Source organism: Panthera tigris, chromosome A1 (genome assembly GCF_018350195.1).
Source record: "Panthera tigris isolate Pti1 chromosome A1, P.tigris_Pti1_mat1.1, whole genome shotgun sequence".
Lineage (NCBI taxonomy): Eukaryota > Metazoa > Chordata > Mammalia > Carnivora > Felidae > Panthera > Panthera tigris.
In genome coordinates this window covers 203,847,309-203,866,924 of record NC_056660.1, presented here as the reverse complement: position 1 = coordinate 203,866,924, position 19,616 = coordinate 203,847,309, and the positions used below count along the sequence as shown (strand labels likewise).

The 19,616-nt window shown below is 43.2% G+C and overlaps 1 protein-coding gene across 9 annotated transcripts in view; it reads left to right on the top strand.

Annotated features, from left to right (window-relative positions):
• The window catches only part of GHR (growth hormone receptor), a 272,255-nt gene that overhangs the window by 233,936 nt on the left and 18,703 nt on the right, over positions 1-19,616 (top strand). For all 9 annotated transcript variants that reach the window (XM_042995553.1, XM_007095431.3, XM_007095429.2 and 6 more), the window contains 3 exons: positions 6,451-6,580; positions 13,647-13,819; positions 18,717-18,895. In XM_042995553.1, coding sequence (XP_042851487.1) covers positions 6,451-6,580; positions 13,647-13,819; positions 18,717-18,895 — 482 coding nt within the window. The remainder of the gene's footprint in view (positions 1-6,450; positions 6,581-13,646; positions 13,820-18,716; positions 18,896-19,616) is intronic.

Here is a 19,616-nt window from a genome sequence, read left to right as displayed (position 1 = left end):
CTAAACCGTGAGGGAAATAGCTGTCACGATATGACCACATACACTTCATATGTGTTAACTAGCACTAGTGGACTTATGATTACATGTAAAATGCAGGATAAATTTCAGATCTAGCAGCATGCTCAGCATTTGCTCTTCATAGGTAGCAACAGTTAACAAACCATAAATTGGCAGTCCCAGCTGACTGCGAGCATGGAAACAATAACCACAGCAAACACTTATATGATGATTACTCGTAGCAGAGCTCAGATCTACCAAAAAGGACCCAAAAGGCATTTGGTCCAATGTATGTCATGCTTCTCTCTCATTGTAATATTTCCTCTTTCATGATGTGGTCCAGTGGATGTTCCACATTTCGGGGCAGATGACTGCTGAGTGCCTTCCAGTCCACAACCCAGAGCTCTCTGAAGAAGGTTGTCCTTTCCCACCAACCTTCCCCTCCTCTTCTTCCCTTTCCCCTAACACCCAGCACCAAGCCGACTTTGGGAACTGGCGTGAGATTTCCTTTGTTTTTGTTTTTTCTTTGTCATGAGTAGAGGATAGAAAAGCATGTCTGATGAGGGAGAGTAAGAACACAAGACTTCTTCAGTGTGTAACTGCTACTTGACATTCTCACTCTGCATACTGTCAGGAAGATCATCTCCCCCCAAGGGGAGAGCCACTGGCCAGTGAAGAGGGGAGCCGACCTTGGCCACCCCAGCTGGTCTGACTGGCAGAATCAGCCATGGTCACTGTCAACGGTGACGTGTTGCAACCAGAGGGACCTCCAGCTCCCTCTGACACTGTTCTTCTATCATTGCAGTTTGAACACATTGTCATTCGATCATCATTTAAAGACGTGAATTTGGTCAAACCCTCTTCAAGCTTTCTAAATGATAACTGCAGTAGGAATACCAGTTTAACTTCTTAATAATTCCCATTACCATTTTATAGTCTTATCAGAAGTTTAGGCAGGATTAGCATTGAGACATGTACCATTTGTGCACCTGTTTAAACTATCTCTTAGTTCTCCAGTGCTCGTCATGAAGGATTATTTTACTCTTTTGAGGTGAAAGTTAATATTCATATCTTTCCCACACTCTCCTGTATGAAGCTCATGGGAGTTTACACCAGGTGTCACTCTTTTTTTATTTTTAAGCTCTGCGCCCAGTGTGGGGCTTGAACTCACGACCCCAAGATGAAGAGCTGCATGCTCTACCAACTGAACCAGCCAGGTGCTCAAACCAAGAGTTACTCTTGATACAAAGCTCTGCTAGAACTGATCAGAGAACCTAATAATGTATAAAGCCAACTTTTCAGTGCTTACTTATAACTTTATTTCTCTACATGGCTCTCAGCCTGTGCCATTGCAAACACATTGCAAACACATGGGGACCTTTTAAAAATTGTGATAACCAGGGGCGCCTGGGTAGCTCAGTCAGTTAAGCGTCTGACTTTGGCTCAGATCATGATCTCAGTGTTCGTGGGTTCAAGCCCTGTGTTGGGCTCTGTGCTGACAGCCCAGAGCCTGGAGCCTGCTTCGGATTCTCTGTCTCCCTCCCTCTCTCTGTGTCTCCGTCTGTCTCTCAAAAATTAATAAACATTGAAAAAAATTTTTTAAATAGTGATAACCTGGCTGCACCCCAGACAAATTGACTTAAGTCTCTGGGAGTAGGCCAAGGCATCAGTATTTTTTAAAGCTCCCCTGTTGATTCCACTGTGCAATTACAATTAGGAAATGCTGCTCTTAGGGCTTGCCAGGTTACTGATTTCTGAGAATTGAATTAAGAGCACATCTGAGCTTGTCATTTTTCCCTTCTGGGAATTTTTTGAGAAGCCAGAGAAAATTGTCTAACAAAAAAGCTACTATTTTTTTGCTAGTTCTGACTTTAGACCTAAAATCACACACCACCTGTATTTCAGTCTCACCTCTGCTTCCTACAGCTGTATAAACATGGGCAACTCACTTCTCTAAACTCCAGTTTTTCACCCATCTCTAAGTGGATATAATGCCCACCTTCTGTAATTATTGTTAGTATTAAAGGAGACAATATATGTAAAGTATTCAACATGATATAAGATGGAAGGTGATGTATGTAACATGGTAATTATAACTAAAATAAATATGGAGTTGCAAGTCAAAATCCACATTTTCAAAATAAAGGCTCCAAAGAGAAAATAAAAATAAATACCAAATCTGTTCTCAAGATTTTGAGTGCTGATCAGTGTTAATACTAACATTTCTTCAAAATGTGGGACCACTCGAGTTAGAATACTCAATTCTTCTAGTAAGGGCTGAAGGTAGGCTCTCTTGTGAAGTGCAGCATTCTTTACAGAGATACTATAAGTGGATATTGAACTACATTGTCTCTAGATTTAGGCTAAAAAAAAAACCATGAAAGAGCAGGAATTATACTAGTTCAAAATTATTGTTTGTGGCTCATCAGAGAGGACCTGAGAATGTATAATAGCCATTTGTTGTCTTTATAATGAAATGTAAAACAAGCTTCTGGGGGGCCTGGGTGGCTCAGTCAGTTGCATCCGATTCTTAATTTCCGCTCGGGTCATGATCTCACTGTTCATGAGTTTGAGACTCACTCCAGCTCCGTGCTGACAGTGCAGAGCCTGTTTGGGATTCTCTCTCTCTCTCTCTCTCTCTCTCTCTCTGTGCCCCTGCCCTGCATGTATGCATGTGCACTTTCTTGCTCTCTCTCTCTCTCTCTCTCTCTCGCTCTCTCTCTCGCTCTCTGTCTGTCTCAATATAAATAAATAAACTTAAAAAAAAAGGCAAGCTTCTACTAGGATTTTCAGAGATAATCAGAGAGGTGCTCATTTTAAGTTTAAGCCAGTACATCTTAGACTTGGAAAAACCTCAGCATGACACTAAGGAGCTGAACATTAGAAATGCCAGCTATCTTCAGCCACAGTAGTAACAGCTGAAGCAGGAAGCAACAGAGAAGGAGCTAAGCAGCCAGCTACACTACAGTTCTTCTTGCCTCCAACAGAGAAATTACATACTTCCCCACACGCACTGTGAGGCATTCCATTTGCTAAGAAAAGTGGCTTATGCCGTTGTTGAACACCACTTCCAAGTTCTAATATATTGGATTCATTTATTCAGTATAAATAAAACTCAGCTAATATTATTCCCTATCCTTCCTCCAAATTAACCCATCAGCTGGGACTTCTGCTACTCAGACTCTCAGAAGGCTGCAAAGTGCCAGCTGGGGCTTGGTCTCATCTGAGGCCAGACTGGGGAAGGATCAGCTTCAATCCTTGCTTGTGTGGTTGCTGGCAGGATTCAGTTCTTCAAGGGTTGTTAGACTAAGGGCCTCATTTTCTTGCTAGTTATTGGCCAAAGGCCACTCTCAGTCCCTTTTCATGTGGTTCTCACCAACACAGCAGCTTTCTTCATCAAAACCAAGAAGAATGAAAGTCTGCTGAGGTGGAAGCCACAGTTTTCATACTCTAATCACAGATACAACATCCCCTCGATGCTGCCACATTCTGTAGATTAGATTAGCAAGTTATTCAAGGAGATGAAATACATAAGCTTATAAATGATAGGAAGCAGGGATCATTGGGGCCATTGAGAATTAGTCCTGTCTACAGCACTTAGCAGGACATACCCATGTGGAAGGAAGGAAGGAAGGAAGGAAGGAAGGAAGGAAGGAAGGAAGGAAGGAAAGAAAGAGAAAGAAAGAAAGAAAGAAAGAAAGAAAGAAAGAAAGAAAGAAAGAAAAGAAGGAAGGAAGGAAGGAAGGAAGGAAGGAAGGAAGGAAAGAGGAAAAGAAAGGAGGAAGGTAGGGAAAGGAGGGTGGACCGTGAAAATACACACCAAAAAAAGACAAGTTAAAAATAGCTTTGCTGCACTAGGTCTGTATCTGAATGCCTGTGTAGACACACACTTCATCACATTAGCACCACAACCAGAAATCTCCTATTTCTTATGTATAATGAGAAGATAATACAGGGCTTTCTATACATCTGGAGTTAAAAGGAAACAGAATAAACAAGAGTACTATGTTTAAGTAAGAAAAATGTGTTTTAAATTAAATTTTTTAGGTTTTTTTCTCCCCAGCTAACAAAGTTTTGGGCTTTTTTTTCCTTTCTGTTTCAAGTTTTTGAGTTGGGTTTACTATTCTTGCCATGATGTGGCAGGCTTGTGGCACAGAAAATAGAAGAAACTGAGTAGTGTTTCCTTTTGGTGCTCTCTGGTTGTTTCAAATGCCAAAATTACGTTTTGGTTGTGTACATTGTTATTAGTGGTGGTATATGTCATTTCATTGTAAAAATGAAGTTGTAAAGTACCTTGGATCTCATCTCTTCCAGCCTCTCTATTGAGGAGCCTGAGGCCCAAACAGCTTGGGAAGAACAGGGCTAAATAGTATCAGAGCCAGGACTAGAACACGGATCTCTCACTTTGCAACCCGGCACATTTCCTCTTCTTGCCTTGCATGCAGAGGAGTAGTCACAATATGCAAGACTCTCCTCACACCTGCAGGAATTAAAAGTAGTGGTGGCTTAAATATGTTTTATGAATTACTTATTTTCTGGAAGGATCTGAAAATACCCTTTTCAGTGCTTCAGCTAATAGAAAAAGGAACTTTTCCAGATACTCTACCGTATAATAGGTGCTTACCTAACAAAACACACACCCTGTTCACTATATTCACTTGTAGCAGCTCACACAGGCTCCTACACTTCAGTGCTCTCAGGGGGGTTCTTAAATGCTGACCATCTAGAGAGGGCTGACCATCTGCCCTTGGTACCAAGCAGATCCTATCCATTCCCCAAAACTCTGTGAATCCCTTAGCTAATACAGGAAAAGGAATATTTCTTACAACAATATGACCATGGAATTTTATTAATAAAGACATTCTGCCACCCCTATCTGCAGATAGGTCGCAGGACCTATCTGCAACTCAGGATTTCCTGAAGATTCATTTTCTTGTGGCCAGACTATTTGGGGCAGCAGGTGTTCAGAAACAAGGACACATTTCCCCAGCCTGAGCTTCTTTGCTGCATAAATATGGGTGTTAGTGGAAGGAGGATGGGGCCTCTATTTCCCAGCCCATTATGTCCTTACCCTGCTCATTTTTCTACATGGGACTCCCCCTCCCCCCAGCCCCCACCAGAAGGGAAATTCCATAAGGACCAGAATGCTAGCAGTTTTGTTTCCTGCTCTACTCTTGGAAGAGAACCTGGCACTAAGTAGATGTTTAGTAAGTGTTTGTCGAGTGGATAGTTGAATGATGGATTTATTTAGAAGGTTTATAACATCCCATTCATTACGAGGTTGACAAAGGAAAAAAAGGAGGCATGTTTTGGTTCAGAACACCAGATGTGAACCTGGAACTTGGAATCAGGAATTTTTATGTGTTTGGTTGCATGCTGTTTATTTTTAAAGTATATTTTAAAGTATTTATAAAGATACTTTAAAATTAAGAGCCTCCCTGTTGCTCAGGGATGAGAGCTTTAGATCAGAGAACAAATGTATTAAGTTTACAGTATAATTGAAGTAGAATCAGATAAGGAGAGGAAAAAAAGAAAAAAGAAACTTGGCTATCTCCAAAAAAGGCCCTGGAAGTCAGAGAACAATGAGAATTGATATACAAAAGTCGGTTTTGCCTCAGACTTGTCTGCTGCAGATTTCATAGATGCAGAGGAGTTTGGGCTAATATCCTAACACTTAGGGGCAGTCATCACTTCCCAAACTAGAGTTGACACATACGTATGCATGAATTTTTTAGTCATCATCTATTTAATGCATGTAATGGCTGAATCTTTTAAAAGAATGCAAACCTAAGTGGCTTTTTATCAAACAATCCATAAAGGGAGGAAGGGCCCTATAGTGGAAGCTGTGATCCCACGCCACATCCTTTGTCCCACCTGATGTCAGTGCATGCATCTGTGGTGGACAGTCGCCATCATGAACATTGCCGGGACATTTCAGGTGCCTGCCCAGGCCTCTCCCAAGTCAGGCAGGACCTTCAGCCCATGTGCAGGTGCATGAACACCCCCAGGGTAGCCTTCAAGCAATGGGTGGTGGGAGTTGGTGGATAAACAGCCCAGCCTCCCATCCTTCTCTAGGACACACTCTACAGCTTTTCAGAGGGTCCACTGTGGAGTTGGGCCCTAGCTGGCCACTATGGTAACTCTCCCCTTCCCACTCCTCCTTGCCCTTACTTGCTGTCCCTAGGGTCACCTTCCAAATAAACCTTCTCTCTAGCTCTGGCTTCTTAAATAGGCCCTAAAAAATAATGTTTGCAATGAAGACAAAACAGTTTGCTCCTGGAATCAAGAGCTGACAGAGAAATAACTGGCAGGCAACAAGCTCTGAAACTGTGACCCAGGAAAAGACTGTGTCTAGAAAAAGTGGTTCTTCTTTACCACTTTAAATAGGTGTTTTATTAGGACCATACATTACCCTCCTGATTTCATGCTTTGCCTTTTCTGTTTACTCTGCAGATTCTTCTGGGAAGCCTAAGTTCACCAAGTGCCGTTCACCTGAACTAGAGACTTTTTCGTGCCACTGGACAGATGGGGTTCGTCATGGCTTCAAGAGCCCAGGATCCACACAGCTATTCTATATTAGAAGGTGCAGCCTTCATGCCTTTCTGACTTTTTCCTCCATGGATTTTCTGATGAAAGTATACTGAACTGCATGCAGTGGTGGAGATGGAAATAATTTATTTTGATGACTTAAATGTATTCATTTAGTCAAAAATTATTAATTAAGCCCTTTCTACGTGTTTAGTACTATTTAGGCACTGGAGATATAGCATTGATTACAAAAAAAAGGTAAAGGCCCTAGACTCATGGGCTTCATTTCCAATTGGGGAAGACAGACAATAAAAAATTTAAAAATAAATGTCAGCTGGTAATATGGGTTATTAAGAAAAGTAAAAGCCAGAAAGAGGATAAAAAGTGTCCACGCTGTATATGAGTACATGCATGTGCATGAGAGTGTCTGAGGGTGAGTGTGTGAAAGTGAGTGAGCATATGTGTGAGTGCGTGAAAGTGTAGGTGCAAGAGTGAATATGCATGAGTGTGTGTGGAGTGTGTACAAGTGTGTGTGCAAGGGGGTGAATAGTATGTGCATGTGAGAATGTGTGAAAGTGGGTATGTGGATGTGCAAAATGTGTGAATGTGTAAACGTATGTGAGATAGTATGTGAAAGTGTCGATAAGTGTGAGTGTATGTGTGTGTATGTGTGTGTGTGTGTGTGTGTAGAGAGCTTGGTGATACTTTAGATGAGGAGGTCGCAGTGGGCCTTGCTGGCGTGTTGTATTATAGCAGAGACATATGTGAAGTGAGAGAGGCCACATGAATATCTGCAGGGGTGGGGGGAGGAACTGTTCAGGCAGAGGATATTGCAAGTGCAAAGCTCCTGAGGCTGAGCTGCTGGAGGAAAGCAGGAGGCCAGCAAGAATGGCACAAGCTTTGACGTAGGGATGCGATGTTTGAAGACGTCAGAAGGTTAGCCAGAGCCAGACTGTGCCAAGCCTTGCTGGTCACGGCCGGGCTTTGAATCTGACTTTATCTGTGGTGGGCTTTTAGAAGAGATGTATGTTTTGAAAGACTCAGCTTGGTTTCTATGTAAAAAATGGACAATGCTCCTGTTAAATTAGTTATACTCAGTAAGGAACTGTAATCCTTTTCCGTTCCATTTTGACTGGTTGTCTTGCAAAACGACAGAGGAAGAGTGAAAACAGAGTCTCTCGGTATCATCACCACCCAAGTTGTTTATTTCTGACTTCTCCCCTAGAATTATTTCCCTTTCTGTTCACTCTTACGTTGTCCCTTTTTGCTTTTTTAAAATTTTTAGGTTCAAACACTTTATCATTTCCCCTTTTCCACCCAACTCCCGGGGAAGGCCTAAGCCGAGAGGTAAGGTTAGCCAGGACCCTTTACCCCAGGGTGGGGGTGTTTGTCAGTCCAAGGAGGATGCCATCTACCCCCACTGAGGAGTGGGGAAAGGGAGTGAAGACGTGGTGAGCAGTTCAGGACATGGGCTCAGGGCCAACAAAGCCACATCTCAGCCTGGCTGGCACTCACTGCAGACACCAGGCAAAGTAGTTTGTTCACAACTCAGTCACCTCATTTGCAAAACGGAGATCACAGACCTGGTGTCATGACGTCTTGTGAGGATGTTTTAGATAATACATGAAACACGCTTACCACAGTGCTTGGCACATTGTACATACTCAGCAAGTGGTAGCTGCTATTATTGTTTATAATATAGTAATCCTTTAAAATAATAATGATACAGAAATCCAATGCCTGCGCTTACCAAATTGACTTTTGATTCTTTACTATTAGTGATTATTGGTGTGCTCTAAGACCATTTTTAGTGCAAAACTGGGTACTCGATTTACAAATAAATACTTTGAGTTAGCAACCCCTACTGGACTTCCCTACTTCCCAGGTGTGAGAGCAGTCTCCTGGATGTACCCACGGAGGTGACAAGGTTGGGCACCAAATGCACTTTTTCTCTGTTATGGCTGACCCTACAGAGAGGTACGGGCCAAGAGGCTAGGCAGGATTGTGTGAATACAGTCAGACAGGAAGCGTATATGTTTGGTAATTCTCTTGAATGCCTGTTGAATTGACTGTTGAGTGAAGAGAGATTTTGGAGGTACAGTTCTTCTGTTTTTGCCTCAGAAACAGAGAGCCAACTCAGTGGAAACAAAACAAGTTATTTGTGCAGGCACAATGAGCTAAACGGGATAAAGAAATAGCAGAGTCGGGCCCATTTTATGAAAACGGGTTATTACCACCCCAATAGTCTCCAAATCTGAACGTGAGCAAAAAGATAACCCGAAAGGTAGAAAGCCCTCACAAATATGTATCTGTTCCTTACCCTCTTCTGTCAGGGTCACAGACCTTTGCCTCCAGGCCTCCTCTGCCCACCCTCGGGCTCTCAGCACCCCGGTTCCAAACCCTGGCTCTGTGCTAACAGAGATGCCACAGAAAGTGTGACCAGGTGGCAGGGAAACCGGAACATATTCGGGAGGATGTCGTTAACTGTTGCCCTAATGGAGTTTGGGATCCCAGGGGAAAAAAATTGTCACATCTTCAACCTCGTGATCAGAGCCAACCCAAACTTGCAAAACCAGCATTTTCTGTTTTCTCTACAAAATTGTAATTATTTTGAAGATTTAGCCAAAATAGCATAAGCCCCCACCCGGTTTATCTAGGAAGGGCAGAATCAAAGGGCCTGGAGTGTCAGGCCCAGACCACAGCGTCTAGTACACAAATGTGTTACACTTCCCATTGGCCCCCTTGCACAGAGAGGACTGTGCAAATGCACTTTCTGACCCTTGTCGTTGTTTCTTAGAATTCAGTTCCCAGGCAACTTCTGGAAGTATAGAACCATGACCCCTCTTCCCTGACATACAACACTGTGACAGGATGTCATCCAGAACTGAAGCAGAGAGGACAGGGAGGGGCACAGAAGGGGCCCGGGCCACTGGGCTTTCCGCTTACCAGCCTGGCCTTGGTAACTAAAGCACAGAGGAGCCTAAACATGTCAGGCCGTGGACAGGATGGGCCCAGAGGCAGCCACACGCTTGGCTGGCCCTGCTCCCAGCCAGGTGAGCTGGAGGGAGGGGCAGCTGATTCGGAGCGGTCTCTGCCCCCCTGGGATGGAGGTGGTGCCAGGTCTCATCTCCGAGCTGGGAGATGACCCCACCTGAATGCAAACCACAGGCACCACAACAGGAGGCTCCAGGGAAACCTATCAGAGTTGCTGTGCTCTCAGCTCCTTGCCTGCAGACGCCTTAGTTTTGAAGAAAGTGGGCGGATGTGGGAAGGCTCAGTCCCTGAGGCTGTATCCCACGCCTCTGCCCTCCCCCGTGCTCACTCCCCTCAACCAATTATCCTAGCCTTTTTTTTTTCAGTTTTTATCAGTAAGTTTCATTTAGAAATCTGGGACTTTTTTTTTTTTAATTTTTTTTTTAACGTTTATTTATTTTTGAGACAGAGAGAGACAGAGCATGAACGGGGGAGGGTCAGAGAGAGAGGGAGACACAGAATCTGAAACAGACTCCAGGCTCTGAGCTGTGAGCACAGAGCCTGACGCGGGGCTCAAACTCACAGACCACGAGATCATGACTTGAGCCGAAGTCGGACGCTCAACCGACTGAGCCACCCAGGCGCCCCATGGGACATTTTCAATACAAATGCTTACAATATATATATATATCCTAGCCTTTTAAAGGGAAGTTGATCTTCCATGCAAAGTTGTAGGGGAGATTAGAAGGGAGAAAGGGCACTATTACTTTTTTTTTTTCTCAATGAAAAGGTTGAATTTTAAGCCTGAAACACATGATCTGTATGTAATGAAAATAGTCGTCCTTGGAACATAAGTGATGTTTTACTTTTAGGATTTTTCTTCAGTTGCTAGATGGAATAGCATTTGGATAGAAAGCATTTCTTCTGCTCTTTATTCTGATTTTTACTGATGGTCTCATTGTACAGCTTTCCTTCTATTTCACAAGATAGACTAGGAACAAACGTAGTGCACTTAACTCTTAGCGGCATGACAAAGGGAGAGTAGTTTCCATATGGCTTTGCTTGCCTGCATACAAATTCAACCGGGGAAAGCAGGCAACAGAGTCTCTGTTTTGTGAGTCCATTTGTTTCTTGGGGGTTTTCTCTGTCTAAATTTAAGAGTTTAAAAAGAAGTTTTAAATATTTATTTAAAATAAAGTTCAACTTTGGTTAAAGATGGGGAGGGCATTGGGAGTCATGTTTTGAACTAACTGTTCTCAACCCACCGTGCTTAAGATAAGTGCTTAAGTTGTTTGCTCTGTGGAACTCATGGATTTGGAATAATCTAAACAAGATTTTTCATACAGTCCCCATCCCCATGGGGATGTCACAAGTTGAGAAACCTTAAAACACACAGAGCTAAACTCCCTATTACAGTCCAGACCTGACAGGCACTGTTCTACATCTTTACATTTTAATGCTAACTTTTATACTATCAACTATGCTAAATACATTTTGTATCTATGCTATTAAATAAGAGGCTCATTTCTCTGGACAGTCTTGCTAAACCATTCTCCCAAATACACTTTTATCTAGCTTGACAGTCAAGATAAAATAAACCATACTATATGTCAATGACCCACCTAGCCCTAACGTTTTAAATCCTTTTCCTGTTATTCTAAACACACACACACGCACGCACACATGTCCACATATACACACAAATGTATACGTGCACATACATACACATATACACACGTACACACACATACACATACACACACGTACATGCATGTATACACACACCACTCATACTTCCCATCAGGGATGGATCTCCCTCTCATCCAAGGGTATGCAACTTTTGAGAATCTCAACCAGAGTTTAAGAAACAGTTCACTGGTCATGTTAATCCCAAGTTCTTTCCAACAGCTGATGAGCACCTGTCTCAAGGACCCCCTCATACTGTACAAGTTTCCCCCTAGTGCCAATAGACCAGCCTGAGAAACAGCTGTAAAGAAGGAAGTGTGTGTTATCTCCCTCATCCCTTCCTTCCGGTCCCTGCCTTCCCCACAGCCTTGTCGCTCGCTGCTACCCAGCACCCCTCCCTGAGAAGGAGTCTCACAGACCCCCCACTGTCTGGCCTACCAGCCCCAAGCACCTCAGCCTACACAAGGTCATTCCCACCTTCTTCTCATTCAGTCACAGACTCCCTGGCTTTATGTCTCCTTGACTTACAAGCCTTTTTCTCAGCTGATACCTCATGAATAATAAGCAAATAATGAATTACTCCACCCAAGTAGCAATTCTAATTTAAGAAAAGTTGTCCTGTTTATTCCATTGTCTCCTATTTCCCTCACCACACTCGTGCCCATACTTGCATACCTCAATGCCTTTGTCTACTCTGTTCCCTCCTTCCTTTCCCTGTTGCCATGTATTTGCTAGAAACACCACCTCCACCTTGAAGCCTTCCATGAGCAGAGCAATCATTCCTTCTTCTGAACTTTTAGCACTATTTGTGAGCACAAACTCACGATGCTTTGTAATACAGCTTTTTAGTCATCCCTCTGAGGCAGGAGTCATTCCTTAGACACACGTGCATCCCCTTAATGTCCAGCACAGTATTTGATATATAATCAGTGCTTATTAAATATGAATGCAATGAATACAGGAGACAGAAAAAAATAAAAAGTACTCAGGTGTAATTTCTGCGTCTTCTTCTAGCCTGAAGGTAGGAATGAAATCTTATTCACCATTATATCCACACATGCTAGTGCCAGATGTAATGCTTCTGTAGTACTTGTATAGTAGGCCCCCCAAAGATCGCTTGCTGAACTCATTCAGTCAGTCAGTCAGAGAGATGGGACTCTGGAGAGCTGTGTCACATCCTAGCACGTGTTTGCTCTGTTCTTGCCGTGGTGGACTTGAGTCTGGGCAATCCTTGGTTGCTCTGCATTTTTGTTCAGGTCCCCATGGCAGCTGACCAGGGAATTTCCTTTCCCAAACCTCTGCTTCCTTCCACAGTGAACTTCCCAGCATCTCATTTCCATCCAGCTCACACACCCTGCCAGTGTTTTAGGTCATCTGGGTAAATGATGCTTTCTGTAGAGTAGGACAGAAGTGAATAAATGTATGGCAGAGTGTAATTACAGAGATGTGGCTTCTCTGATTCCTTCGGTATCCTCCATGTGGCCATCTTTCCTCCATGATTTGTTGTGTTTGTCTGTTTGTGTGTTTTTATCAGATCCAAGATATAGGAAAATAGGAATTTGTTTTCTTAGAGAAAGTACAAAAAGGAACAGATAGGCAAACACATGGATTCAGTGGAGCCCATTTTGTTTCCATTTTTTATATTATAAGTAAACATTCACTCTAATTACAAAATAGAAAAAAAATTGCTTTCTAGGTTTGGAAAAATTTTTTAACTTCTGGGTTCATGGCCTTTTGTCTCGTTTATGGGTGGGGAGAAAAAGGCTGGGATTCCCATGCTTCGTAAATGTCACCTGGGTGTCCAGCTTGTTTACAGTGTTCCCAAGGCTCTTCATATACTTAAGGAAAAAACCAGGAGTATGGGAAGGAGTTCAAGACATCAGGATAACTCGCCCAAGCATAAGACAGCCTTGGGGAGACGGATAGAGGGTATAGTGATTCCGAGTAGTGTGGTAATTTTCCACCTCAAAGCCACCCAATTCTCAGTGTCACTCCTCCAGGAGAACATGCCTCCCCAGTATGTTCCACCATGAGCTGAGGAAACACCCAGTCCAAAGAGCCAGTGTATTTTGGGAATCTTTACAGTTTGGGAGATGACCCTCTGGAGTGTTTTAATAAAGGAACATTTTAGACCTCCTTGAGCCTCAGAACCCTCATCTGTAAAATGTGGACAATAAAGTACCTAACCACAAATGACTTAATCTAGGAGCTGGCACTTCGTATGCAGTTAATGAACAGATGCTTTTGCTATAGTCCATGTCCCAAATGGCCTTCTCTCAGTCTGCAGACACTATGGATGATGTCCACAGATGGGGTACTTCTTGGAAATGGTGCTGCTAAAATACTTGCTTGTAAAATATTTGTGTTCCAGTTTATTGAATCTGACTGTCAGGCTCTTCGCTTTGACTTAAACTATGGCATGATGCTTGGAACAATTCATGCTCTTTTACCCTCCATTTCAGGAGCACTCAAGAGTGGACTCAAGAATGGAAAGAATGCCCCGATTATGTCTCTGCTGGAGAAAACAGCTGTTACTTTAATTCATCTTATACCTCCATTTGGATACCCTACTGTATCAAGCTAACCAGCAATGGTGGTACAGTGGATCAAAAGTGTTTCTCTGTTGAGGAAATAGGTAAATCACAGGTTTGTGTTTTATTTGACATGGCTTTAGATTAAGTAAGCAGGGAAGCCTCAATGTCCAAGTGTGTTCAAGTAGGAAGCCTTGGTCATTGTAATCTAGGTGAATGGAAGTCTGCTTTATGGGACATGCGATCAGCCAGCGAACAAGAGAGAGAAGGCGCAGGGGACTTAAGTTGGCTCTAACATAAATGGCAGTAAATGTTGTCGAGAAAAGAATGGGAGCCTTCCAGAGTCTTTTCCTTGAGGAGATCTTGAAAGCTGAATTGTGTTCTTGGGTGCCACCACAAGAGACAAACTCAGCATACTCCCACGATTCCTTCATTCCTAATTATTCAATATGATTATTATATTCAGATCTGACATATGTTGACCTTTGATCCCTATCATTGCTATAACCAAAGCCTAGATTTTCTTTATCACAAGGCATAATAATTCTGGAACTTTATAGTTACAAAATAACCCCAAATCGGTTTAAAAACATGTTTATAAGACCTCAAGACAAACATTGGAGATAATCAGCTCAGTGAACTAAATGAAAGATCTAGACAGATTATCCCTTGCCCATCATGCGGACACAAGGGGAAATGAAACAAAACAAAACAAACAACTGTAATTGGAATTTTTATGTTTATACTAGAATAGTGTAAACAGAAAAATATAGAGAACCAAAGAAGGACTTTGAGTAGATGACATTGGTGCCTCAGAATCTATCCACAAAGGCTCATTTGTTATAGATAGAAGTTCCTTGAAGTTCCTCTGAGACGTGCTGTTCTTACAAGCTTGTGTGTGGTTTCCCAGGCATCAGCAGACTAGAAGAGGCTGAGAGAATGTGGCTAGAAGCTGCAGGCAGAAACAAGTAAATCTGATAGCCTGTCAGGGAGAAGAACAAGCAGAAAAGAGAACCCGACTGCTTAACTTGGAGAGACTATTCAGTGGATGCCCCCAATATCAATAGATGTAGCTTTTGAATGGCTGAATAGGTAGTAGTAAGAATATCGGGTCAAGACCCATGTTCTAATCCTGACCCTGCCAATAGCTAGCCCCACTCATTTCTGTGACTGGCCTTCACTGAGGGCCTGCCATGCCCTGAGCACTGTGCTGGGTATGGTGGCTACAGAATGAGTAAGATATGGTCAAGTAGGGGAGTCCAGTGTGTTAAATAACCGCAGTACTGTGTCTTAGGTGCTGGACTCAAGGTGTGTGGAATACGTAGTAAGCTGAGGTAGTGGCCAAAGATACAGATGATTGACTGGGCCTGAGGGATGAGAAAGGGGTGCCCAGAAATTGTGGCAGCTCACTTCCTTCTGAAAGCCTCAGTGGGAGCTGCCAAGTATACAGGCTGGCCTGTGTCTTCCAACAACTACTAAGTTCCGGAAGTGACAAACAGCACAGAATGTTGAAGGACTCAGGAGACCTAACTGCCTCGGTTAGGCAGGCCTGACTGATCAGCCAAGAGAAATCGTAAGTGTTCCTATGTGAAATCATAAGTATCCAGTAAGATAAATCATCTTATCCAGTAAGATGAGACCGTATCTTACTGCCAAGAGGTGCATTTAAAGATATTTAAGAAGGAAAATGGCCTGGGGATAGTAATAGCTAACTAACACTTACAAAGCCCTTACCTATGGGTTGGGTATAATAACCGTGTGAGATAGATTCTATTGTAATCCCCATTTTACAGATGATGAAACTGAGGCTCGGAGCATTTAAAGGCTAACTCAAGGTCAAACAGCTAGTAGGCAGAGCTGAGATTTGAACCTATGCAGCATAACTCCAGAGTCCATGTTCCTAATCTCAAAGTTGTACGGTCGCATTACTAATGTCTCAGGAAAATCCGCCCTGCAGTGGAGAGAGTAGATTGGAGTAGCACGGAGCAAAGATAGAGGTTAGAAGGCTTTGTGATAACCAAGACAAAAGATGATGACAGATACTACAGCCATAGCAGGGAGGGAGGGAGCTGAGAGGGGAGACAGCAAGGAACAAGGTAAGCCTGATAGATCTTAAGATGAAAACCATGAGTCTTTTCCTCGGGCCAAGTACATCTCTAGGTGCCAGGAGAAGAAAACGTCTGCCCTCGTGGGATCTTATCCCAATAGGGGTGGAGAGAGACAAGGCTATGAAGAAAACTAACACAGGGAAGGAGAAGAGGCATGCAGGAGAGGTTGCAATTTTAATAGAGTTAGCAGAGCTGGCTTTGCTGGGAGAGAAAAAAAATGAGAGAACATTGTATCCATCTGAGGTAAAGATCACGTCAACAAGAGGGCACAGCTAGGGTAAAGCTCCTGCGGTGGGAGCTTGCCTTTGCTCACTTGAGGAACAGCGTGGTTGGGGAGGACCTGCCGCAGGGTGAGCCAGGAGGGGCCTGGAACAGGCCACATCTGAGAGAGCTGAGAGGCAAAGCTCCAGTACACCTGAAGCCATTGAATGACTTTGGCTTCCACTTGGAGTGGGATAGGAAGGCTGTGGAGGGTTTTATATGAGTGATATGCTCTAAATCAAGTGTGAAAGTAACCACTGTGACAAGTGTATTGAGGACTGTGTTGAGAATAGACTGAAGGAGGACCAAGACCAGGGTGCCTTGGTGGCTTAGTCAGTTAAGCGTCTGACTCCTGATTTCAGCTCAGGTAATGAGCGAACAGTTTGTGAGATCGAACCCCATGTCAGGCTCTGTGCTGACTGCATGGAACCTGCTCGGGATTCTCTCTCTCTCCCTCTCTCTCTCTGCTCCCCTGCTTGCTCGCTCTCTCTCTCTCTCTCTCTCAAAAATAAGTAAATTTAAAAAATGAGGACAATAACAACAGGAGGAGACCGTTTAGGAGGCTAATGCAGCAACATGGGTAAAAAAACCCAACGGCAGGGCTGGGTTGAGAGGTGCAGCAGTGGGCAGTGGCTGGGCTCGGAGACTGTCTTGAAAGTACAACTGACAGACTGTGGGGGTGGTAAGAGAGGGATGAGTCCCGGAAGAGCTCACTAACTTCACCCTGAACGACTGGAGGAATGGAGGCACCAGCAACAGAGAGAGGGAAAGTGACAGGGGAGGGAGCATATTCTGGGGAGAGGACCAGGGCTGCCTGGGGATGTATTCAGTCTCAGGTGCTTTTCCAACATCTTGGAGGACCTGTCAAGTACAGCATGTGGCAGTATGTACGGAGGAAAGGGAGAGGTTATTATTATGCTTGTAACAGTGATATGAGTCCACTCAAAAAACACCATGTTCAGGGCGCCTGGGTGGCTCGGTAGGTTAAGCCTCTGACTTTGGCTCAGGTCATGATCTCACAGTTACTGAGTTCGATCTCGATGTTGGGCTCTGTGCTGACAACTCAGAGCCTGGAGCCTGCTCCAGAGTCTATCTGTCTCTCTCTCTCTCTCTCTGCCCCTCCCCCGCTCATTCTCTCTCTCTCTCTCTCTCTCTCTCTCTCTCTCTCTCTCTGTCTCTCTCTCTCTCTCTCTCAAAAAATAAATAAACATTTAAAAACTGAAAAGAAAAAGACCATGTTCCATATCTTCTATTTAAAGCAGAAAGGGGAGTTTTTAAGATGAAACATGAGTAATAAGTTGAAATTTTTCCATAAAAAAACATTTGGTCTCTTAAAGTGTTAAATTTCGGCTCTCAGAATTGCTCAGTCCCCAACAAATTCAGAAGAGTGAAGCATTACTGTCGTTATTGTAGCCATACTGTGGCTCGGCTGTGTTGCAAATCCCTCCAATTTAACTTCTGAAATGTGTTCATTATTAAATTTGGATTTCCTAATTTTTTAAGTTGTGTCCACTCTACTGGGTGGGGGTGGGGGGGAAAGGGGGGGCACTATCATGCTTCTTCACAGTGAAGTCTGTTTTAACTCTGGTTAAATGCAAGAGCTTCCCCTTTTGACCACCAGTTTTTAATAGCCAGTTATGGCTCCTCAGAGCATATATTTGTAGGCTTATCTGTGGTCAGCTCTGGGGATCCAGACTTTGCAGCACTCTGGGTACCCTTCTACAAACAGTAGAAAAGAAAGTACATTTTACTCTGTATCTGCAAGTGATTTTTGAAAACCTCTGTACTGAGACATGAAGTGCAGTAATTTATTGGGAACTATCTAGAACGTAAATTTAGATATGTTCCTAGCTTTGGAATCCGTATTTCTCTGCATCAACCTTTGGGAAATTGTGGTCTTTGCAGTCCTAATAAGCAGAATACAGCCGACTTACCAGAGAATGTACAATATGTCAGTAGAAACCAAGCAAAACACGATTTCAGATTGTTCACATGCAGTTAAGTAAAAGGCAGAAAACCCTGACTCCTCACCATTTGAGAGTAGAGTGCAATGCCCATCCTTCTTATGTCTAAAAAAATCATGACATGTGACTGGAGGACAACAAGCTAAGGAGCCTGTGCTGTGTTTGGAAGGATTGTTCTGGTAGCCATACAGAAGTTAATATAAGATCCTTGGCGCAGGTAATAAGCAATTTGGAATAAAAAAGATTTTTCGATCCCTGGTTCCAAAACAGCCACATGTTTAAATGCTGTAGGTCTTTCTGACTCTCTTCCTTCAGTTTTGAGTTATCATGAATTCCTTTGCCAAAATCCCAAAGCATTAATTCTTTGGGGGCTAAAAGAATTGTAAGACATGGCAGATCCTCAAGAAAAGTTTTAGGTCAGGTCGTAGACTTGAAAAGGAATTTTTTTGTAGGGGGTTTCTTCAAAGTTAAAAACAGACCGTACTCAAGTCAAAAAAAAAATGGTACCCTCTTATAAAATGAGTGTATAATAAGAATATTGAAAGAATTAGGAGTGTAAACAATAAAAATGCATGAAGTAAGTGGTCTCTTCAGAAGAAAGCACTCCATTAATACCAAGCTGTACCTGTCTGTCTCTCTGTGCACTAACTCTCTGTCGAAACGCACAGTGCAACCAGATCCACCCGTTGGCCTCAACTGGACTCTACTGAACATCAGTTTAACGGGGATTCATGCAGATATCCAGGTGAGGTGGGAACCACCGCCCAATGCAGACGTTCAGAAGGGATGGATAGTCCTGGAGTATGAACTGCAGTACAAAGAAGTAAATGAGTCCCAGTGGAAAACGGTAAGATATCAGTACATATCACACTTCAAAATGCTTTGGCTTTTCTTCTTTTTATCTCAGCAACACCTCTCTGATTTATCATTGGACTTCCTTTTGACTTAATGCCACATGCCCGTGCTGTATACTCCATATTTTCGTATTTGAGGAAAACGGATATGATCAGTAAAATATCATCTTGGAATTCTGTCCCACAGCAGGTGCCGACAGGGAGCTTATACAGAAGCCTATGGAAAGGAAGGAAAACTTCCCCAGTCGTCCTCAGTGTCCAGTTTAACATTAGAACAAAATCGTGTACTCTAGCACTTAAGCTGTCTTTGGGGATGTGGCTAAACATGAGAAGAGTTATGATCGAGGCCAATAGTGAGCTATGGCTAAATATTCTCCCATGATTTTAGTCGCTACTGCTCACAAGACCGCCATTAAATTAAGTGCTTAAGTGACTCCAGGAGGGAAACAGAGGAAGGGAATTTGTCCCCTAGAGGTTTCAGAAGGATGTTTTGCTCCATACCTCAGGGGAGAATCAAGCTGAGAAGTTTTTGTGTAGGCAAGCAGCATGGATGTGGTTGACCTCTGAACTCCTTACCTCCTTGACAAATTCATGGGAACTGGGCGCTTAGATAAATTCCACATGGCACACAACAAGAAGAAAAACAGGATTATCTTGCTGCTCCCTGTATAACTAATTCTAAATCAGTCTAACCATAGCCAAGCCCTGGCCAAG